This window comes from Synchytrium microbalum (assembly GCF_006535985.1).
Source record: "Synchytrium microbalum strain JEL517 chromosome Unknown SmJEL517_scf0018, whole genome shotgun sequence".
NCBI classification, from domain to species: Eukaryota; Fungi; Chytridiomycota; class Chytridiomycetes; order Synchytriales; family Synchytriaceae; genus Synchytrium; species Synchytrium microbalum.
In genome coordinates, this window is record NW_022158367.1 from 160,961 (window position 1) to 184,349 (window position 23,389).

The window sequence follows — 23,389 nt, forward strand, 5'->3', positions numbered from 1 at the left end:
AACACAATATACATATTTCTTACTGATCAACTGACTCTAATAAGAACAGCATATAGATATACATAGCTAGCAAACGGTGGCTTTACTGAGCGTATTAGGAAGTGCAACGCGAAAGGCTAATACGTCAGCGTAGTCGTCAGCGCTACCTGACTTTGACTTTTCTCCATAGGACGCAATCGGAGCTAATGGGGTCTAGACAAATGCAAATCTAATTTCAAACAGGAAGAAACCTTTTCAAGCATGCGAAATGCAATAAAGCTGTTTTGAAAACTCATGTTATTCTTTCCTGCTCTCCATTTCTCGGAAAAACTAAAGTGTTCGTTTTTCAATTCAAGCCAGGACACTCGATATTGTTCATCTGCAGCTACAAAATAGCCTTGTAATGCCACTCTGCCTCGAGCGAGTATGTAATGGCTCTCTTCGAAACTCGTTTCAACATCTCACTACATCACAACTGTAAAAACGGCGGATACATTGGCATAAAGCCATGAGAAATTTCCTTGAAGAAAACATCAGCACTATCTCCGGAAGTGACATATGATGCCACGTCCATCTTTGCAGCACCTCCAGACCTCTTCCGCGGACAAAGCCGTCCAAAAACAAATTACCGAGGACTGGTAAATTCACCAGGACATATAAGACCCTATTAGCAGTAATCTAGACTCGATCCGTGTTTTGTAAGGCCCTGACATGCTTAAAAGAACCTAGAAGGCAATGAATCAACTACATTTAATCACGTAATCAAAATCACACTTTCAATCATGTTCTCAACAACACCACACATACCTTGGGGCCACTCCATTCCGCAGTCAAACTCGAAGGAGCAGTCTTTCGAAACATATCTGCCCAAACACTCGAGACATCATTCTTGAGCGCTACAAGTAGTTCAAAGCGATACGTGCTGCTGGTACCAATGATTCTGGGATGACATACATTGGTTTATGGATACGATGCTGAGTTTGGAAATCCTGTGTGACGGTTGAATGTTATCATTCCCTTTCACGAACATGACGAAGTCCAAATCTGAAGTTTTTTTGCAACCTTCAAATACGAGGCTCTCCAGCACCCTGCAATCTCTGGGAAAGCGATCCTGCTTCGGCAGGCCCAGAGACAGGATGCTTTTTGTTTGCGGTCCAAGACTTGCACCCAGGGACAATATCGATACATCAGGTTCCAGGAGATTTGAAAGACTGTTCTCATAGATTAGTAGAGTCAAAATGAGTACCATGAGGGAGAAAAAAAGTCTCGTCAACGAACGAAACAATGCAGGTGATTCTGCCCTCACCATGGTGATTGCATAGTTGGCTCTGTTGTAAAGGCTCTAGGAAATCCCAGAATAGATGGAAGCAGATTGTATAGTGTCTTCCTTCCGTCCATGATTACTTTGTTTGTGTCTGACAGATGTCAATTTTTAGAGATCTAATCGAGATGTTGATTTGATGTTAGCGTTCAAGCTCATAAATAGTATCAACTTCAAGTTGATCCATAGTAATCAAAAGTAAATCATAAAACAACGTGTTTAAAAGACGTCATCACCGAAAGCACAGGCAACCAAATGTCCAACACAGACATGACAACCAGAACTTGGGACAGTTTCAATCAAATCAACTCTTCAAAGATCTAGCATTGCCATGCGAGAACTGCTCGACTCCTCGGTCTGTAGGCTGTGCGCCAATGAAGAAACCACTCAGCGTCTTGAATATTATGAGGCAAAGCTCAAGGAAACGCTAACAAGGAGACACCTGGAGAGGGACATTCTTCTGCCTGTAAAGTATCTTATGTTTTAACTGCCTTGTCTGTGATTATCTCCTTTGTACAAAAAATGATATCTAAATAACATAAACACTCCCCAAAGCACCAAATTTACACCTCAACGAATATCCTCACTAAACTCTTCTAACCCCTTCTTAAGCCAAATCTTGATCACCGCTTGTAAGCTGATTGGCAGGCAAAGATCCCCGTCTAGTAGGTGACGTCTCTATTCTCTTGCGATGAATACTAGCAATCACAGACTGCAGTAACGTGTTTGGCAAGAGTTGTTCTGCCATGTCTGCTGATATGTATCGTGTTTCTTCCATGAACTGCGCGAACAAAAACGGTTGAGGATACAGTATTGAATTCTTACGCAACTTGAATTACGAGACCACGAACACAGGAACATATCCTTCACATACCTTCTTCAGCACCAAAAACACAGGATCAAGGTACTTTGTCGACAAATCCTTCTCCGTAGACAATCTTAAACGAACGAGCAGGGTAGTTGTGACAGTCATAAAGTCCTTGTGAGCAGATGTAATGGCGGATGGTTCTTGTCTAGCAGTGAGAGCAATGGTGGCAACACACATCTTGTTGAATACGGTAGATAACGTGTGGCCATTGTTTTCCAATCCTAAGATTGTTGTGAGAATGTGATGCAAAAAAGCACACAAGTGAAATGAGCTAATGCCTTACCATCAACAGCGAAATTATAAACACTGCCTTCATCAAAAGCCAAATGCCAGAAAGTGGCAGCAAATAGGAACGGAAGTAGTGACCAAGTAGCAAAGTCAGGAGCAGGATTTCCTAAAGTTGTTATTATCGTGTAAGCAGACACACCTTTTTTTGCACGACGTATCAAATTATACTGACCACAAAAGGCCTTAAGAACACCATTCAGGCCAATATCAACTTGATCCAACATTCCAACATCATTTGCTAATGAGTCGACAGTCTAAAAGACGAGCAAAACAATATATCAACTCTCTACCCATACTTCTTCCGCTTGATTTGCTTTTTTTGCTGAAACAAACCTTGAAATTCGGCAACTCGTACAAGTTCTGAGGATAGAAACTATGCACCGTTCGAATCAAATGATGCAGATGAGGAGCATAGCTACTCAACACGTTGGAAGATGCTGCTCCAAGCAAAGTCCTCATTTCTAGGACGGGACCTAGGACTAGACATCGAGGCAGGAATTCTTTGATGACTATGGATGTGTGATTGTAAGTGTACCAATTTAAAGTCCTTTTTAGCTGTTTTTCTGCAAACCTACATTTGAATCGCCTCAGCATATCAATAGCTCTGGAATCATCATTCCATCCAAGCTTGAATCGTTCCAGCGCTTCATGGTTGGCTATCAATGTTTCCTGTGGAGTCAAAGCCGTCGTTAGACGTTTCAACATATAGCTCATTTTTTAGATCCACGATGTTTACCTTGATATACGTTGCAGTCAGCGTAACCATCTTAAGCAGCCGCTCATCAATGAATCGAATACCACGAGGTCCAAGTATTTGAGATAGTGCTCGTAATTCTATGATCGACAACGTTATAATTCCCTGGCGACTTTCGCCTTGTTTTGGTCTCATTGGACACATACCATTCTGGTCACAATAAAGCTCAGCTTGGAACAAACTTCCACTCTTACTGACAAAAGTCTTGCGAGATGATGAGTAACAAACGCCGCCAGATAGTTTCGTGATGAAAAAGTCAGAAAACCTATCAAAGACACACTTAGTACTTCAGTGAACCAAAAAAGAGGTAGCAGGCTTCACGAATTACCAAACGGCATAAGTCAACAAGATAGGCTGCGTAACATTCATGAATCTCAATGCACCCTTCTTGGCAGCCTTGGGGTCTCGTGGTGTGACTGTTACGAGGTACTGGTCTGTTTGAGCGTCAATTAAAGATTTGCATCTAAAAAGTTGTATGTGTCGATGAGCAAAAAAGCTCAATGCAGCCAAAGCAAGAGCATCAGCGGTTTGACTCTTACTTCTCAGGATCCACTTGATCCATCAAAACCTCTCTCAAAGCATTCGTACATTCCACTCCCACTAATGCAAATAAAAAACAGTGTTTATTCCTAAAGAATTCTGTCCGTCAAGGCTAAACAGATTTCACACATACAGAGCTCATCAACAAGATGCAATCCATGCAGATACGCATTCATCTCAGCCAAAAACACAGATGGTCTCTTGACTTCGAAAAACATTTCGTCTACATTTCGAGAGCCAGAAGGATCTGGATGAGAAAATGTAGCTGTTGATGATGCTGCGCCAGGGACAGAGACGTAGACGATTGCTTGTAGACGGCTAAAAAAGAAGGGAAAAAAGTTTAGACTCGTGGATTGAGCTTGTCGAACACATTCAACGTGATTTACCTCTTGACTTTGGCAGCCAACGAATCCAAAAAGAATGCAACTGGATAAAACTCTGTATCATGAACAGTGATGACACCGGTATTTTTGACTGCAAAGATGATGTTTCGTAAAGTGATACGACATGCTTCCAGCCTATCATGCATTGGGTCAGCTCGGCAAAAAGATAGAACTCGTGTGCTTGAGCAATGAGTCTCACCTCTTCACACTAGCATCAACCACCTGCATATTAGACTCCCACCCAGGTTTACTACTCTGACTAACAGCAGCAGCTTTACGGTTGGGTGATCTGCGTTTTTGTTGTTGGTGATCCTTTGGGAGAGCACTTATCGCTTCAGTTGGTAGCAACTGTCGTTCATGAGCTACAAGACTCATTGCAATCTCATCGGCGACTTGTGCTCCGTAAGCGCCCAGTAATGTGAATAGTTCTGAGGCAAAGAGGACCGAGTTGGATGTGATTGCGTTGAACTATAGGATGTTGAGAAAGATCAGCTGGCCAAAAACAGCAATGTTAAATTGATCTCATTCTACCTCCATCGGCCAATATGGAGTCACATTCCTCAAGAAATCTTCACCGAGACTACCCAATACACCTGCAAATCTCAACTGATCCGGTACTTGATCAACCACTTCCTTCAAGTGATCATGAATGGCATTCTGGTAAAAGTAACATGTTCTCAAATCCGAAATATTATTCAAAACTGTATCAAACTCGTCCAACCACCTAGTAAAGAATTGCATGAATGAGCGAATTCAATCCCGTAATTCCATAGTTTTTTTGCGCATACTCACATAGACCTCTGCGAAAACTCCGCAATATGCGCAACCAAATCGGCAAGATTAGGTGGTGGTGGTGAAGCATCTGGATGAGCAACGGAAGCTTGGAATCTCATCCAATTCAAGCGCAAGGCTTCTAATTCACCAGAGTGTGCTAGCACTTCCCAGTTTGCAGCGGTAATAGTACTCAAAGTAGTTGAAATAGCTCGTAAGAGAGCTTGAGCGGATTCTGGGACGTTGTTGCCCGTTTTCATGTAATATTGTAGGGATTCTTGTGCTCTGGCCACCTTGGTTTCCAAGAAGGCGGCACAGTAGAATTGGATATCTAATACAATAATTTCAGAAGGGGACTGTTTTTGCTAGCGGAAATCTAAAATCAATTTTTTTAACACATACGTTGCTTCCGAAGTCGAAGCTTCCTAGCCAAAGCCTTGACCAGCCACATCAATTCGAAAATATGTAAATCCATATGTTTCAAATCCTTCTTCTTGGTTGGTCTTTTGCCAGTCACGTCTCGATCATGATGGCTCCAATACCATGCGATTTCTTCCTTTGCGAATGCTACTCCAGCAGAAATCATCTACGAAGAATGACAATCTGTAACCAACCAAAGAAAAGGCCCAGATAATATTTGCCAATGACTCACATAAAGTTTAGCATACAGAATCTCTTCATCTTCACACAGCGCCAATAATTGACGAACTTGATGACGCAAATAGTCCCGTCGCTCTCTGTGAGTGACTGGGATGGTGGCATACAAGTTTGCCAGAGTATCACTATAAAGGGGTGGTTTATATTTTTTTTTCGCCTGAATCAGCCTGTGTTCGCAGTCATCAGCTTACCACGCAGCTTGTTTCAACTTTGGAATCTTCCAATCCGCAGCAGTTTGAGCATACTCTGTTATTATGCACATCATCTAATTGGGTGTCTTCCTTTGGTTATCGTGGCAAGAGAGGAAAACATGCCGAAGTATACCTCGCTTCGTCCAAGAGGAACCAAATACCCATACGTCAAGGTCGACCGAATCAAATCCAAATATTGCGAATTCTTGTTCAATTCACCAGGACAGCACAAGAATCCAATTACCAGCAACGTAAATATTCGATTCATGTTCTGTAAGGCCAGGAGATGCTAAAAAAAGCGAAACATCAGCATTTTGTTGATACACACACTGATGTAGTCACGACGTACCTTAGGATCAGGCTCAGGAGCTTTAATACCACTCAACTCCGGAGTCAAACTCAACGTCGCAGTCTTTCTAAACATATCTGCCGAAGCGCTCAGTCTCATATCCACATCATTCTTGAGCGCTACTAGCAGTTGCGCGATTCGTGGTGCTGCTGGTACCAGTGATTCTTGGATGGCGGACATTGGTTTTTCGTATGCGATGATGAATTTAGATATCCTGTGCGATGGTGCATGTTATCATTTGGGTTAAGAAGCATGATGCGAACGAAACATGGCATTTTTTGCAAACCTTGAAAAATTAGGCTCTCCAACACCCTGCAAGCTCTGCGAGAGCGACCATGCCTTTGCATATCCAGTTACAACAGCCTTCCTATCAGGACCAAGACTTGCGCACAAGTGCAGAATCGACACGTATGATACAAGTAAAGTCAAATAGCCATTCGCAATGTCTGGTACTGATTCGAACTGGATGCGAAAGAAGAAAAAAAAACAAGGTAAGGGTGACTGAATACACTCCATTGCGCAATGTCTTACCGATAACGCTTGCATAGCTTGAGCTTGTAGCAATAACGGCAGTGTCTGTTCAACGAATTCGACGATAGATAGAAACAGATCGTAGAATACTTTGAGTTCGTCCATGATTTCCTTGTGTGTTGCTTGAAAGATGTTGAATCCAGAGACCTAATTCAACAAGGAGGTTTGGTTACAGATCAGTTTGTGGAAGTAATCAATATCACATCAAATCAATCAAAAATAAAAGATAAATTCAATTGTTTCAACGTTGTCATCACCGAAAACCCCTCCAAAGAAACTCAGGACCAACAGGACGACAGACAGGCCCAACACGACCAACCACCACCACCATCAACATCAGACCACAAAATATCTAACATCCCTACCCACGAACTACCCATTTCCCTCATACCTTTGTAGCATCACTACTCTCTGGGAATTTCTTTGTCATGGTCTTAACCACAGCCGCCAACCCGGAATCAACCAGGAAACGAGGTCTGGAAATAGGTATTCTCGCTTTAATATCGGCGTTTAAAGGAGTTTCGTTATACGTGAATATCCGTCCCGTCATTTCAGATTGGTATGTTTCTGCTATTGCTGCAGTGTCAGAGTCTAGAGCCACTTTGGCTGAACAGAGAGACTCTATTAAGCCAGTAGCATGCTTGTTGAGAAGCGTCAGGTGCTCTGCCAGCTTGAGCATGTCCATTGTTGCTGGAGCCATGGTTATTTCGATTTTTGAAAGAAAGTGTGAAGGTTTTGGCGAATTGATGATCGCGGCGTGGTTACAACGAAAAGCTGTAAGGTCAACTAGACAGATACGCGATTTCAATATCTATAATCATCATAAACGTCCTAATTAACCGTTAATCACCACATCTACACGAAATCTGAGGTGAAAAAAGCAACAATGAAATCTTATTCTGACGAAATATATAATATGATACTAATCTACTGATTTGTCATTCGAACTCGGTTGATTTCCTACCAAACCCAAAAAAGCAATGAGTTCCATCATCTCATCACAAAAACCAAACCACACTACCAAACTCACCTAACAGTAAGCCTAACCTTCTTCTTAAACGCCGGAAAATCATCTCTCCACAACTTGGCAGCATCGATGTTTGCAGGAGATTCATCATTTGGACTTGATAGCATGGAAATGACACTCACTACAATGGTTTCGACTGTATGAACTGGCAGCCACCTCTCGCTAGCGTTTTCGTAGCCGTATTTGTCGTCGCCTGGTGGATGTAATATGCTGTGTGAGGAGATGGAGGGTGTTAATAGGAGGCGTACAGGCCAACAAAGCGAAAGGTGTGGAATGGCAATTGCGTTCTAGCATGTTTGGATTGTGTACCTTATACACACTTCACCATCCGGAAATACATTTGGATGATACATTTCGCTTATAAATTTCATCTTTGGTGGCAAGAGTGGATAGGTCTATTCATAAAAAAACTGTGAGATGTGGGCGGTCCGACGGGGTAGTGTCGATCGTGTCTCGGATCCATTCGACCAAGATCGAGTAGCAACAACGGTATGATTTTACCTCTGGGAAACTGAGTTTAGCTTTGAAGAAGCCCCCCTCACTAGCGAGGTAAGAAAATCACAATCAGTTTTGTGACTTGATTGTACCCCATACAAATCACACAAGACTCACTATAATGTTCCTTCAGGACCTAGTATGACCACAGACCTAATAGATCAATGCGATTATATGCGTTAGCGTCATGAATCCATTGACTTCAACGTGATTCCGTCCACAAAAACCCATCATCGTGAATGCTGGAGGTGGCGAATGTTGCTTCTTATTCACACGCAGTTTGCATGACAAACACACCATTCAAAGATATTATCATCATCGAGACCAGCACTGAATCCTTCTACAGGTGACTTGGTTAATTCTATGTCCCAGAATGGTCATTGTTAGTGACAAAACTTGCAATTATGACGTTAATGAATTCAGGCAGTCTATTTTGATACCTTTCAGTTGTCTCTTCAAAAGCAATGAGGCTTGTGTGTCTGCCATCCTATATCTCTCTTCCCTATAATATAAAGCTATTCGGAACCGCCTCCTGTTGTACTGTCGTGAAGTGTGGTAAGAGTTTCATCAGACATCTTACAACACCTTTGGTTGGTATGTAAGTACACCACCGTCCACGTGATTTAACGCGTTTACTGGCTTGTTTACGTATCTTTTGCTAACCGTTCCACCCTCTGACATATCAAAAAGGAGACAGATGGAATGGTTTTCAACCCACTCAACTTATCAAGCAAGCAAAAGAATGTCGTCACAATCTCTCTTATAGTTGGAGTCGCCAGTCTCGCTATCTACACGGTCGCGGCGCCTGCATTCCCCTCCAAACCATCTGCATCAACAACATCACAAACGACATTACAGAAGAGACATCCAAGTGATATGAGAGTTGCAGGGCCACGTATCGTTGGAGAACAGCAACCGCAAAAGAAGGCGTGAAATTGTGGGATCCATGATGTGTAGATGGGGACTGATGATAGACAAAAGACCAACTGTAGAAAAACCCGACACTTTGAATCTCAAGGAGATTACTTTTATGGAAAAAGCCCTCAGATTTAGTTAGAAAACTTTAATTATTATATCACATAATGTAAAATACAGTCATACTAGTAAAACAACCCACAACCACAAGTTGTTGGATCCAACACGCACATCCATTGCATCCTGACAGACACAATATGTAAATGATCAGCCCACAATTTGCTCAACAAGAGGCAGCAGAGGTGCTAGTTCCTTGGACGATACCAATTGAAACTCTGCAAAAGAAGGTAAGTAACCAAAATCGATCGATGCGCCAGTCAGTTGCAGTCAAATCCCTGACTCCAACAAACCAAAGACAACGTACCCGTTACAAACAAAATGAAATGCTTAAAACTAGTATTCAGATGTGCACCCTCCCCAATTTGCTCCATTTGCTGAAAAGAAGTCGACTTAGAATCTGCCAACTAGAGCCAAACGCTCACATTGCAGCTCCCACAAACTCACCCTCAAATGCATCGTATAAATATGCGCATACAGCCTAAACATGCGACTAAATATCTTCCCTATACAGTCTCTAAAATTTGACGGAAACTCGTCATTGGCTGGAAATATCGCTTCGTCATCTAGCATCCGATCAATCCATTGAAGCAGCAATTCGATGTAGTCGGGTGCGCTGCATTTTGTTGGGCGTGGGTATTCGAGGGCGTCTTGCCATAGGTATTCGTATCTGGGGTAAAAAAATTGATGATGGTGATGGTGTGAAGTCAGAAAGACGTCATTATCATGATATGATACGATATGAAAAGAAAGATGGCAAACAGATCTCACTTTCTCCCAGCACACATCGTAGGACACGACTGTCTCGTACAGTACACGTCAACAACGACACTGTACAAGAGACACATCTGATTATAAAAGTCAATGATCTAGCCAAAACAAATTCAAACCGTTACACATCCAACACATTCGTCAACATCCAACCCTCACAAATCCACATTTACATTAACAGCAAGCCATTCTTCTTCCTTTGTTCCCTGTGGCAACTGCACACACAATCGAAGATTTCCACCCGTCAAAGTCTTGACGATATATTGGTGTAATGTATCGTTTCGTAGTTTGCGTTGTGTTCCTGACCGGCCTCTACAAAATTGAGATGTGTTAGATATCATGGGTTTGATATTTGCGGAGGTTGATCTTGACGTACAATAGTTGTTTGTAGTTCATGGTTGAATGCTCTGTGAGGTCTAGTACTAGCTTGAGGTGCTGCCTTGCTCTAAAGTCGTAGTTCTCGCTGTCCTCTAACAAACTCGATGACAATTCCGAAGTTTGAAAGTTGAAAGTCGACGTGATTGAAACATGAAACACGGAGAAGATCGCGACTGGAATTAATATCTGTATAATCCGTATCATCGGAACATCTAATCCACACGACACAGTGTATTATTACTGTCCAGTAACATGATAATTTACCACCCCTTCTACACCTTACACAACAATACTCTCTCCAATCTCAATCGTAATAAACTCATCCTCAGCAAGTCCAGCAGCTTTGGCTTCCTCTTTAAGCTTCTTGGGCGGCTCATTAACAGGCTCATCAGTCAGTATAAATGTCCCAAAGTGCATTCCGACTGATTTCTGGCTCTTGACCATCTTGTGAACTAGAACTGCATCAGATGGATCACAGTGGACACGACTCATAAACCACCGGGGAGAGTAAGCTCCAATTCTAGGTCGGATTTGTAAGCCTTTTGGTTGTTTGGTAGTTTGTGCATTCTACGAACGCTTGCTTACGGTATGGCTGATAAGTTGAATGGCCCGTATTTTTCACCGATTTCGTTGAATGCAGGACACGTTGGTAGTGTTGCAAGATCGCCTTCGAAGTTTTCCGGTACCGTTCGTAGTCCAGTGTCTCTGTCCAACGCAAACAAAGAAATGAACTCGTGAGTGAGCTATGAAATGAAACACGAGTTGCGTTTCTTACCCTCCAAAGAAGAACTTGGCATTTTTAGACACTAGGACCCACGATGCCCACAAAGTATGATTCCTATCCCACAGACTCCTGCCAGAGAAATGTTGGCATGGTGTTGCAGCTTACAGATAGACAGATTGCGTGAGCGAAAGAAAGGATGTACAGTTTGTTAATGCTTACCAACAGAAACACTAGTCTCAATATCTCTCTCAACCGTATACTTGTACTCATCCCACCAATCGCACTCGACAACATTCTTAATCTCCAAATCTGTAAACCATTTTTTACAGCCCAGAGGTACGAAAAAGTATGTTTGTGGAGATTTCGCAAGTGCTAGGATGGTGTTTTTGTCCAAGTGATCATAATGGCTATAGTCGAGAAGGTGACGTGGAGGTTGGTGATTGATTTCAGATTTGGTGTTCCTATATCACTTACTTATGCGAAATGACAACCACGTCTACAGGTGGCAGATCTTCAATCTGACATGCAGGCGGTGTGATCCTCTTCGGTCCAACAAGCTGCGACGGCGAACAACTAAATCGAAATTAGAGCAAACCCGCGAGCTTCCAATCGGTGCGACAAAAAAGCCCAAACTGCTGAGGACGAATCTTGCCACGCAGCAAGCTTGGAACATACCGATCAGAAAGACACGGATCAAACAATATATGCATCCGAGGCACGGTAATCAACATAGCAGCATGACCAATCCACGTCAGCAAGAAATTGCCCTGAATCTTCCCATGATAGAACTGCTGGATTTTCTCAAAGTCTGGCTTCCGAACGGCAAGTCGTTCAGATTCTGGAGGAGGTTTAGATCGTTCACGTTCCCAATTCCAAAGCACCTTTTCAGGAAATGAATGTCAAAACATATGCTCAAAGATGCATGTCAAAACATTAAATGATACCCTCAAGAAGCTCGCATCTCCGGACTTGAAGGATGGCCATGGATTCACGAATGTCCCATCCGGTTGATGATGTGTCTTGGTTCCAGCTGGCCGATCCTCTGAAGTCCTAAGTACACGGGAAACAGGATTGTCATCAAAGAGCATCCATTGGCAGTCACGAAATCCCAATACATACTTGATAACTGTTGGCATTTTCCTTGAAGTTTCCGCAAACGTTTTCGTGGTAAATGTCGAATAGGCCAAGTAAGAAGGTATCAACGACACGCCGGCCGCAGTAGCTAGATATTTAGGCAAGCGGCGCAGCATATAGAGTTACGATTGGACCTGTGATACCGTCAACAGTTAGTCGTTTGTTGCAAGTGCCACGTATCGCATCGGTCAAGACAGGTTGAAGCTCAAGCGGCGGCGTAATTGTGAGCTTGGGAAATCAAGAGAACGCGTTCAAAATGACATTGTCGCGTAATTTTACCTTTAAAGCTAGCCCTTCGTCGTCCCTACTTTGTTCCATAACCATTTGCTCGTAAACTTGTGAAACACGATCAGTCTTGTACTGATGCTGGCCTGGCCTTTATACCATTTGCTTTCGACACGTTTGGGTCGTTGGCTCCTGATGCGGTTAAGCTGTTTGGCGGTATATGGGAGAAATCGCAACGAGTTAGGCACCATGTTTTGTATTTTGACGTATAGGATTCGCGACTATGAAGGGGGTGGCGCTACAGCTTACAGGTCGTATGAGAGTTGGCGACGCGTTCTAGCGGACGTCGCATATTTGTAGTGTAGTTTGCGTTCTCTACAATAAAGTTCGATTCACCATAACCATTTTCGCTCCAAACAGCTCAGCAACATGGCAGTTGAAGACCCACCAAACTGGTTTGGCCGTTTCCTCCTCCTCTCAGGCTTCATATTCCTCCTCCACTCGGGATACTCTGCTATCGAACGTAAGCGGTTTCGACACGAAAAATCCAAACATATTTTCTGGTGCATCGCAACAAGCTTACACCTCTATGTAACGTAGATCTCGCATACCTAAAATCAATATCCAAACAAGAATCATGGCTCCCAATTGATGTACTTGACTCTCCTCTTCCCTCAACACAGTTCCCAACATCAAACCCGTTAACTCAATTATTGCAAACAGATTTTATTAGAATGCATACTCTCACTCGGCCTCTGCATACTCGCATCAGTCATGGTGTCGGGCACATTGCGGCCGATACAATTGGAAGCTGAATTGTCTAAAAAGTATGTTTGAAGTTGATTTGGTCGTATGGACAGGACACTAACTGTTTTTGTTGCAGGCCAATGGACCATCTGGATCATTTATCGTCGTTTAGAACCATGCATCATCGTGGGAAGGTGCTGTTCAAGTCGTCGTGATATGATAATGATTGTGTTGCTCGTGTATATAGCTTCATAGTACAGACCTTTTTTTCCTATGCAGCTTGCAGAACAGTTTTGATCTTCTTTGCCAATGTTTGAAGCTCAATACTTGACGTGAAGGCTGCATCGTCATGCCAGAATGCTACGGTTGTTGGTTTGAACATTGGAGTAGTTCCAATCAGCAGCCTCTATCACACCTCCACAGTCCGCATCAACACTGAGCTATCGTGCGTATGTTCTCATCCAACGCTTGAACCAGCTTCCTTGTCTGTGACATCCAAGTCCAGTTCCAAACATTGAGCTCCTCCAAGCATAAAGACCCCACCAGTGCGTACAACTTCCATTATGCAAATCTATTCATATATAATGCAAAAACCAATCTCCATCTTAAATACTATACACAATCCCAGCACTAGCAAAACGCGAACCCCTAACATTGAACTATTCACCTCCCAACATTCTCAACCCCCACCTTCGCACTAGCCACCACAACCTTACGCGTTCCAAGCTTTGCCGTAACAAGGTTCAAATACTCTTCAATCGCTGGATCTTGATCGAGTGCTAAAAAAAATGCTGTAAGGCACTAGTATTGTAAGGTGTTTCCGAGATGGGCTTACAAGAATCAGCTCTCGAAATCGCCGTAATAACTTGTACGAGTGCGTTGTGCATTGCTGATAGCTAACATAAACCGTACTATTAGCTCCTGCCCGATTACAACGACACAAAGTCCAAATGTGTCATAAAACCTCAGATTCCAGCGTGGTTGTGCGAGTCTCTAGTGATCGTTGCGATACCTCCAGTGCAGATACGCGGTTTGAGACGTCTTGGATTGTCGAGTGGAGGGATTCGTAGCCTGTTGGGCGAGATGTCGGTGTTGGCTGGTGTTGAGTTTGGGTTGCTGAAGAATTCTAGTTTGAAAGAAGATGGTTTAGATCTAAGAAGATAGATGGTGCGACGACGTATGCGAGCATGCAAGAGAGCTACTCTACCTCTTCGTCTTGCCTTTCCAGAATTGCCATTGTGAAGTTTGCTGCTTAAGTTTTGTGGAGCAACGAAATCACGAAACACCAAATGACCAAAGCAAGTCATCGCTCGATACACTACAACGACACAAATAGAAAATCACGTAATGTATTCACATTCTCTACTTCCTTCTACGTGTAAAAAACTACTATGCTATTACGACGACGATCCTGCACCCAATCAACTCCTATTCCTTCTTCTTCGGCCTACGATCAACACCCTTATTCTGAGCAGCTTCATGTTCAGACAATTCACGAGGCACTTTACTATTCGGTGATTTCAACAACATCATCTTGAGATCATAAAACACTTCGGAATCTCCATGTGTCAGGAATGTAATTGCCAATCCGTTTTTGCCTGCTCGACCGGTTCGACCTATGCGATGCGTGTATGCTACGAGAATAAAAGAAGAGGAAGATTAGGGCATGGTTCATCAAGATGGTATAGAGAAGTAAAAAAGTCGAATGACAAAGACGGGATAGGAGCGATAAACAACCTTCAATGTTCTTTGCCATATCATAATTCACGACCATGGATACATTCTTGACATCAAGACCACGACCAGCTACATCTGTCGCAACCAGAATATCCTTCTGGCGAGCCTTTAGATCTGCAAGTCCTTGCTCACGCTGTTCTTGAGATTTACCACCATGGAGTGTTGCGACGCTATACTGTAAACAGGGAGGGAAAATATCAATAAGAAAGCTGATAATCCAAGTGCTGAAGGAAGGAGACAATGAAGAAAAACGAACAGCTCAAAAGTCAAGAGATAATGCTCACATTAAGTTTTTCCAGCGCCTTGGACAAGATATCACATCCCTTCTGCGTGTTAACAAACACAATGATAGGAGGATCGTGATGCTCTTCCAACAACTCCAACAAGCGATTCTTTTTACGTTCCTCATTAGACACAAACTCGACTCGCTGTTCAATCTTATCTACAGCTTGTCCAGCAGTACCAATAGTAACAATAGCAGGTCGGCGTAAATACTTCTTGGCGAGTCGTTCAACAGCTGGCGGCATGGTAGCTGAAAACATACTAGTTTGTCGATACTTGATATCACCAACACGAGCCTGCATAGCTTCCGAGTTTTCAGCATCATCTGTATCTGGTTTCGTGTTTGATACTGGCAGCGCATCAAGGATTGCGTTCACATCAGCTTCAAACCCCATATCAATCATTCGATCTGCTTCATCCATGACTACGTATGAGCATTGGGCTAGTACAAGGATACGACGATCGAGACAATCCTTTAATCGACCTGGTGTGGCAATGACTATGTGAGCACCATTACGTAAACTAAAGGACTGTTCTTCAAGTGCATGACCACCGACAATCGAGACACAAATAAAACCTAGAGGGGTAGCGAATTTGATGGTTTCCTGTTCAATCTGTTGTGCCAATTCACGAGTCGGTGCCAATATAATGGCATACGGACCCAATGATGCATTGTCTTCATTCAGAGCTGGCAATTCCATGATGAATGATAATAGGGGTATAACAAACGATGCAGTTTTACCAGAACCTGTTTCAGCGATACCAATCAAATCTCGATTCTGTAAACCAATAGGGATGGATACACGTTGAATGGGTGAAGGTTCAGTATATCCGACAGATATGATGACCTTTTTGATTCTATCAGGGATCTCAGCTTCATCCCAAGTACGTATCGGGTTTGGCAATATACCTCCTTTAGTAGATATATTGAAATCTTCACGAAAGATACGCCAATCACGTTCCTTCATTTCTTCTAGCGGTTTATCAGACCAATGACGTTCATCAAATGCGACTTGACGAGCTCGTTTAGCATCATTCTCTTCCATTTCACGGGCTCGTTCGACTTCTTCTACATTACGACGAGCTTCTATTAACGAGTTGTAGAATCCAGAGCGCTCCTTCTTTTGCTCCTTGATGTCAATACCAGCGATATGACCGCGACCAAATAGCTGAGCATCGTGTCGTTTTATGTATATCGGATTGATATCCTTTGATGTATCTTCTTCAGCATTCCAATCAAAGACGAATTTCTTTTCATTCATTTTGCGAATGTGTCGCCTTTTCTTGTCTAGTGTTCCCATATACTTTTCCTGTATTAAAGAAAGTGTAAGCGAATGATCATTTTCAATAATTTGATTTCTGTTGCATTGTACCCTGATTGCTACTAGCTCCTTTTCATTGAATGGTATTCCATCATTCTCACTATCAGCACTCGCAGCACGAAGGTCCCTATTATCTCTCGTATCACGATTGCGATCTCTACCAGAATCACGGTCTCGTTCACCATCCCTATCACGATCTCTAGAGTCATATCTGCTGTCACCACCACGACCATTGCGATCATCATATCGATCACCTCCTCCTCGTCTCCTATCATCACGACGATCATCATAAGAGTAATCCATCCTGCCACCATTCTGATGATCATCAAGGGTTTTAGCAGATGCTCTCGCATCCTCCTGCTTTTGTCTTATAGCATTTGCTTCAGCCTGTCTACGTTCCAGAGCGAGTTTAGCACGTTCTTCCTTCGACAAAAACACTGGCTTCTCCTGCTTTTGCGAATCAGCTTCCTTCTTCTTGAGCAGCTCTTCCACACTCAACGGTACACGCTTAACAGGTGGAGGAGCTGGAGCATCAGTATCAGGAGGAGGAACTGATGGTGGAGGTGGAATATTATTTGTATCATCAGATGGAGGAGGTGGGATGTGATCAACCTGCATTTCCGCTGTTGGTGACGGTGGTCGAATGATGTCGTCTCGGCGCCTAGGAGGTGGTGGTTCGTTATAGCTGGGACGGTCATTTCGACGATCGTAATCTCTATTTGATGATGATGAGTAGTTTCTTTCGTATGGTCGTTTGTTGTATGAGCTGCCACGGTCGTTGGGAGAGTGCGATCTTTTACGTTCTCCACGTCGGTCGTAATCATCTCTACGTGGTGCTGGTGGTCTTCTATCGGATCTGGAATCCGCCATTTGGTGTTCTTTGCTTGCTGCGGATGTCTATGACTTGAAAGATGAGTTTGGTCAAAATTTGGGATGATGAGGACGATGAGGAGAAAGAACTTTTCGTGACTCATTTATGCCAGCATATATTGGCATTATTGGCGTATTGGCGACTCAAAAACGTGAATTCCAAGTCGAATTCCATTCTATTCCTTTCCAGTGCATCTTTAAATTCGATGTTGAACACGCGCGTTTGGCAGGCCTACGAAGAGTTTGCTGCGTGTGCCTTGACAATCCAATTACGCGTCGAAGAAGCTCAACGCAATCGACAGCCTTTCGTAACGAAACCGAAGCGGAAACAGAAACAGAAACTACGATGTTCAGTACCATCAATTCGAGGGTAAACTACCACAATTATAATAAAACTGTTAAAAAAAACAATTCTATAATCGGGACCTCATGCTAAACGTGCAGCCGTGATATCAAACACCTGCACACGTCTAGAAACTTCACCAGCATTCCCAACAAATCCGACCTTGCCTCCCGTTGCCGTCCCAACACTTATCGTCACATCGTTAGCATCCAATACTGTCTCATAATCAGCCTGAGAATCATCATTCTCAACTGGATCCCTTGTCACATACACTTTGACCCCTTGCCCATTGATACCCAGCACAACTCGTATAGCATACACACGTCCATTAGCTAAATCATGTGGTAGAGTCGTGCACGCAACCTTCTTATTAGATGCGTATAGTGCAACATGTGTAGTTGAAGTTGCTCCACACTGTTGGCAAGGATCAGTACCCAATGTCACAGCCATTGCATAATCTGTTCCGTCAATGTTGAATGATCCTGTTCCGGGACCACCGTAGCTGCTTTTAGTTGTGAATAATACGGCGAGACCTCCTGGACCTGCTGTTGTGCTGCTCATTGATGAGTAAAAGGAGATTACGAGACCTTGTGCTATCGAGATTGTAGATGGTAGGAATGCGCTTCCTACTAGGCCGTTTGTTGGTGGTGTTAATTGAATGACGCTTTTTGATGATGATGTTGATGTTGTGGAGGATGATGAAGAGTTGCTGTTTTTGAAGAGTTTGGCTATGCTTGCCGAGCCTACGACCAGCAGAAACGATTAAAAGATGAGCAAAAAACTGGATGAACTTTAAGAATTATAAAGTTGAGTAACAGACATCTCAACACACCTGCGAGGGCAACCGATAATCCCGATATAGCTCTCGTAGGCACACGAGCAACAATCCTTCCCTTTAAATCATCATCCTTGTCCCTGCCTTTATCTTTACTACCACCAGTGCTGCTACTACTACTAGCTTCACCAGCAACGTAAAGTGGTGCTGCGAGACTGGTACTCGATCTGGAGGGTTTAGCTGCTTCTTTTACCCTACCACTACCAGCATTCGCATTCACACCAGTCTCTCCACGTTCACTCCTCCATGACAAGGAACCCGATTGTCGACCAAGCATTTCTTCAGGTCTCAAAGCGCGGAGATGTGGTTGTGCTAATTCGAGCTGTTCGTCTTCACGTCGTCGTTGTAAGTCAATACGGACTGATTCTGGTAATAGTTGGGCCTTCTTGTTGGTCATGTCGCGCAGAGCTTCTGCGAGCCATGATTCTGGGACATCTGTTCGCCTTGTTTGTACGTCAATCTATGTGTAGTAAGACATATTTCATACGAGATATCATCCTAAAACAGGGGAGGTGTTTTTTTGCTTTCTTACCATGTTTGCAGTGTATCTTCGAATGACATCTACGGCTTCATATGTTCCAAATGCGAATGCGTAGCTCAATTTCTTGCCCCATCCCTGAAATATAGACAATAGGGCTCAGTCCTTTCAAGTTGTGTGCTCCACAAACTCGTCCGCAGACGCTGATGAAGAAACCCATAAGAGTGTACTCACTTGTTCATACATCAAAGGTGTATCAAAAGCACCCTCGCCTTCACAACAATCAGCATGCATCCAGCGGTTCTGTCAAAAATGTTTTTTTTTTTGCTTCTTCAGTTCTTATCACTAAAATATTATTGGCATCTTCGAAATCGCTTACCTGTCGTTCATTCCACCACTCCACCCAAACATGATCAGTATAATCAGCGACGTATCGAACTTCAAATCCCATCGTCTTGCACAAGAGCATGAAGACATTTGCCCACTCTCCACAACGCCCTCGTCGTGTTTCAAGTAGCTTAATTGGGTTGTTGTAGCGTGGGAATCGAGATAGCTTTAGACAGACTGTACATTCGTACAGTTCAACACGGTCTGCTTGCCACTTGGTTTCTTCGGGAGTGGGGGAAGCCATACCGAATGATTGTGTGGCAGACTAGATTGGAAGAAATGAGTACAAAGGAAACGGAGATCAAGTCAATTGCGAAAAGGAAACTATGTAGATTGCAACTCAGACATAAGCGACACATACATTACAATATTCACATTCTGGCGCATTCACCCATTTGAAAAAGTCATTCTTGTACCATTTCAACATGGCTTTCATCAATTCTTCTTGAAAGTCCTATATGACCAGGCAACGACGTCAGCTTTCGATTGCGAAAAAGTTTTTGACTGTAGTGAAAAAGCCCTAGTTCCAGGCTGCAGAACCATAAAGAGAGTAGCGAAATTTGACATCTGTTGAATTTGGAAGTGTATTCACCTTTTCAGGATCAGCTTCTTCTCGTAAACGAGCTTCACGATGAAGCTGCTCGACAGGGATTGAATTTCTTGCGATGTCCTGGCGAGAAGGATCATCGTATATAACTTGACGGTCGAATTCTTTCTCGAGTCCTATAAGAGGTACATTTAAGTTCACTTAGAGCTGCGTGCTAGTTATAGATGTCCCTTACTTGCTCTGAATGCTAGCTTTTTTCTACTGATTCGTGCTGAAGGTTTTCTCTCCTGTTGTTTCTCGTCAAGCAAGACAATGAGTTGTTGCGTTAACACCCATGCAAAATCATCTATCTCCTCTCTCGATGTCATATCTCTATAGGTTTGCTTACGGTTTATAAGTGATTTCTTAGGGACGGCGGAGTTGCTATGTTAGCACGGTACCAGTTTTGATATAAGTTGCTGAATGATTCTGTAATCAAATACGAATTCTTCTAATTACACAGCAACTCTGTTTGTTTCGTGGGATGAACGGCGTTGTGTAATTCTAACTCTCCAACTTTCAAAACACGATTGCAAGAGTGTTTGGATCAGGGACACGTCAACGATAAGTACTATGAGAAGTATCGAAATGACATTTATATAAATCAGAGGCATTAACGCTATCCATAAATGGTCAGCCTTTACGTTATTGCAATTTGCGTCAGTCAAGTTTTTGATAAGGAAAGACTTCCTCCAATAAGTTTGGAGAACATTGGACTCACAGGTCTGCGAGGTGATATCATCAAATACGCGACTTTTTTGGTGAGTTTGGGTGAAAGCAGCTCAATCATTTTGGAATTTCATGGAGCATTATTATCATACGGCTTTTGTGGTATGACATTGCTGCAATGAGTTTCATTTGGATTAGAGGTTGCATTGGCCCGTGCAGCTCCATCTGAAAAGCTGGACGATTGGTTTTTGTACGACTGTGCCATGAGAGGCCTTTCAATCGAGTGTCTATTAGTCAGAACGAATTGCCGTCAAACTTGATAATTTTTCTGCTTGCTTATACTGGCGTCTGAGCTGTTTTAACTCGCATAGCTTCATTTGCGTCACCCCAGAAGAGATTCAAAGTGATGTAGCACAGTGCATCTTGTAATAATGTCGCTCCACGATGACGCATTGCGATCTCCTTATAATTTTATACCGTTTGATTCCTAAATACTGTCATCCTTTAGAGTGGGCCAAGTCCCTCGTGCCATACCAAACATCAAACCCAATCAGACGATTTTGAAAAATCATCATCACAGCATCTGACGTGTACTAATTACAAGCCCCAGTTCTATTAATTACTTCCTTTTTTGTCCCAGCACATATTACTCGATTACAGATTTTTACGTCCCAACAAACTATACTAACACTATCAACACTCCCAATAACAATTCTCAATCAAGAGTCCCAACACAGCCGTGTCCCCAATTATGTAGATGCTCTCGGCCAGTCCATTTGAGAGTCAGAGATAAAGTATTATGGTATACCAGTATATACAGATTTTTGCATCAATGATTTCAGAGTGCTTCAAAGCGATGCACCATAGCAGAGCGTACCACTGCATCACGCTCACGGCTTCGGCGTAGCTGTTTCCTCCTTCTTGCCACCTATATTTTGTTTAAGGTGAGGATCCAAAGACCATCCTATTGATATCGAATGCAACTTGTCTTACCAAGTAACCACCAGCAATCAGCACCGCCAGCACCGCAATAACACCCAACGCAACCGCAATCACATTTGGCCCTCCCGTCGCCTCAATCCCAGCCGCACTAGCAGAAACAACTGGCCCACCACTGCAAACCCCACCATAAAGCGCAACAGCATCCACAATCGTCAATCCAGCGACCTCTAATCCAGACCCCGTGCTAACATTCATGTACCCGAATGGTGGTTTTACGAGATTGAGTCCCGGTGGCGATACGTTGTTTGTTGGATTGAAGAGCAGAATTGTCTCGTATGCGAGGACTTTGGTGTCGTTGTTTATGGAGAGGGTTATTGAGGTTGGAGAGTCTACGAATATGGCGTACCATATTGTCGTGTTTGACTTTGCGAGGTTGTAGCATGTTGTTTTGGGGATGTGGAAGGATACTACGGCTACGTAGATTGGCAAAAACAAGATTTTTTCATGAGTTTATATCACCACAATATTGTGGAAACTGCTCTTGGATACTTAAATGACTACTTACTGCCGTTTGTCGGACTGCCAGATGCATACCCAAGTCCTTCCTCAGACAACTGCAGTGTTGAAACAGAATTCAAAGTTAGGCAACCCCATACACGTAACAAAACACCGGACAAACTCATACCAGCAGATTAAGATTCAAATTCATCATCCCAACAGGCTTCCCAAACACATCATAAGCATTCAAAAACACATAAACATCAAAACACGCATCCTGCACTTCACAATACTTCCTAATCCCACTCGACAGCACTTGTGGCTGACTCAACACACCGCCCTGACTAGCATTATACACAGACACAAACGCTCCTTCCATTTCCTCTAAATTCGGACTAACATCCCGTTTCTCAATCCTCGTTATGGTTGCATTGAAGGTCCCGACCTGATCGGTATAGAATGATCCAGCGTCTGCTGATAGCGGTATAAACGGTTCGGTGGCAGGAGGTCCGGATTGTGCTGCAAGTGTTATTGTCGGTGGAGGAGACGTGACGATTGCGATGGTTGGCGTTAGCGTTGTTGTTGGGAGTGTGGCTGGTTGAGGAGATGGAGATGCTGAGGATGCGGTTGTGGATGCTAGAACAAATGCAGGAGATGCGAGAGGTGATGCACCAGGCTGTTGAACCGCTGGAGATTCTACGGCACCGGCACCGGCGAGTGGAGAAGCGACAATTGCGTTAGGTGCAGATGCGGCTGCGATTACTCCTTCTATGAAAACATTGTTGAGCAATCAGTTTAGCATTTTGACATATTGCGTATTTTTTGCTCTAATCACTCACTTGTTGGCAATACACCTGCATTTCCAGAAGCTAGCGCTCTCACATCCACCGATGGATTCACTGGAGGTGCAACCGCAGGCGAGGTCGGCGCACTATTATCTACGGTTTGGAAGTTGGTTGGTGGTCCAGGTATTATGATAGTCCCGCCTTCTGTCGGATCTGGAGTTTCACTTGGTTCTGATCCGCTTTCAGTTGCTGAAGCTATGATTGCTGGAGGCGAAGACGAGGTTGAGTAATTGAGAAACTCGTTGAGCCGCAATTTTATATCGTTTTATGTCCTTTGCTCAAAACTTACTCGTTGGAGATACACCAGCATTCGCAGATGTTACCACTACTATAGGCATCGAAGCAGCTGGCGATACCAACACTGTGGTAGGCTCGCTATTATCGACAGTTTGGAAGTTTGTTGGTGGTAACGGCCCTATAATCGTCGCGC

The 23,389-nt window shown here is 43.4% G+C and overlaps 8 protein-coding genes across 8 annotated transcripts; 1 reads left to right on the forward strand and 7 right to left on the reverse strand.

Moving 5' to 3' along the window:
* Positions 1-1,907: 1,907 nt before the first annotated feature.
* Positions 1,908-7,332, reverse strand: SmJEL517_g03449 (uncharacterized protein; the record flags this gene model as incomplete). The annotated part of the gene is made up of 23 exons (XM_031169377.1): positions 1,908-2,081; positions 2,175-2,389; positions 2,452-2,562; positions 2,629-2,710; positions 2,790-2,965; positions 3,032-3,125; positions 3,193-3,290; positions 3,357-3,475; positions 3,539-3,673; positions 3,750-3,810; positions 3,884-4,068; positions 4,137-4,268; positions 4,333-4,601; positions 4,665-4,857; positions 4,926-5,235; positions 5,307-5,490; positions 5,557-5,686; positions 5,753-5,826; positions 5,886-6,041; positions 6,102-6,315; positions 6,388-6,563; positions 6,633-6,779; positions 7,024-7,332. 23 exons carry the CDS (start codon positions 7,330-7,332, stop codon positions 1,908-1,910), a joined length of 3,744 nt encoding a protein of 1,247 aa, XP_031024627.1.
* A 326-nt stretch (positions 7,333-7,658) lies between these two features.
* On the reverse strand, positions 7,659-8,640 carry SmJEL517_g03450 (uncharacterized protein; the record flags this gene model as incomplete). The annotated part of the gene is made up of 6 exons (XM_031169378.1): positions 7,659-7,869; positions 7,969-8,054; positions 8,161-8,200; positions 8,272-8,307; positions 8,452-8,515; positions 8,595-8,640. 6 exons carry the CDS (start codon positions 8,638-8,640, stop codon positions 7,659-7,661), a joined length of 483 nt encoding a protein of 160 aa, XP_031024673.1.
* An 806-nt stretch (positions 8,641-9,446) lies between these two features.
* SmJEL517_g03451 (uncharacterized protein) lies at positions 9,447-10,034 on the reverse strand (the record flags this gene model as incomplete). Its single annotated transcript, XM_031169379.1, has 3 exons — positions 9,447-9,563; positions 9,634-9,856; positions 9,958-10,034. 3 exons carry the CDS (start codon positions 10,032-10,034, stop codon positions 9,447-9,449), a joined length of 417 nt encoding a protein of 138 aa, XP_031024672.1.
* A 78-nt stretch (positions 10,035-10,112) lies between these two features.
* SmJEL517_g03452 (uncharacterized protein) lies at positions 10,113-10,353 on the reverse strand (the record flags this gene model as incomplete). Its single annotated transcript, XM_031169380.1, has 2 exons — positions 10,113-10,269; positions 10,334-10,353. The coding sequence occupies 2 exons, from the start codon at positions 10,351-10,353 to the stop codon at positions 10,113-10,115; spliced, it is 177 nt and encodes a 58-aa protein (XP_031024675.1).
* A 261-nt stretch (positions 10,354-10,614) lies between these two features.
* Positions 10,615-12,195, reverse strand: SmJEL517_g03453 (uncharacterized protein; the record flags this gene model as incomplete). The annotated part of the gene is made up of 8 exons (XM_031169381.1): positions 10,615-10,855; positions 10,921-11,040; positions 11,111-11,219; positions 11,279-11,466; positions 11,534-11,632; positions 11,735-11,940; positions 12,004-12,109; positions 12,179-12,195. The coding sequence occupies 8 exons, from the start codon at positions 12,193-12,195 to the stop codon at positions 10,615-10,617; spliced, it is 1,086 nt and encodes a 361-aa protein (XP_031024674.1).
* Positions 12,196-12,847: 652 nt separating this feature from the next.
* Positions 12,848-13,380, forward strand: SmJEL517_g03454 (uncharacterized protein; the record flags this gene model as incomplete). Its single annotated transcript, XM_031169382.1, has 4 exons — positions 12,848-12,941; positions 13,019-13,071; positions 13,142-13,245; positions 13,302-13,380. The coding sequence occupies 4 exons, from the start codon at positions 12,848-12,850 to the stop codon at positions 13,378-13,380; spliced, it is 330 nt and encodes a 109-aa protein (XP_031024677.1).
* A 1,213-nt stretch (positions 13,381-14,593) lies between these two features.
* SmJEL517_g03455 (uncharacterized protein) lies at positions 14,594-17,376 on the reverse strand (the record flags this gene model as incomplete). Its single annotated transcript, XM_031169383.1, has 4 exons — positions 14,594-14,799; positions 14,903-15,077; positions 15,187-16,494; positions 16,558-17,376. 4 exons carry the CDS (start codon positions 17,374-17,376, stop codon positions 14,594-14,596), a joined length of 2,508 nt encoding a protein of 835 aa, XP_031024676.1.
* Positions 17,377-17,803: 427 nt separating this feature from the next.
* Positions 17,804-20,334, reverse strand: SmJEL517_g03456 (uncharacterized protein; the record flags this gene model as incomplete). The annotated part of the gene is made up of 8 exons (XM_031169384.1): positions 17,804-18,462; positions 18,552-19,014; positions 19,087-19,170; positions 19,267-19,335; positions 19,412-19,684; positions 19,781-19,873; positions 20,012-20,142; positions 20,202-20,334. 8 exons carry the CDS (start codon positions 20,332-20,334, stop codon positions 17,804-17,806), a joined length of 1,905 nt encoding a protein of 634 aa, XP_031024679.1.
* Positions 20,335-23,389: the final 3,055 nt, after the last annotated feature.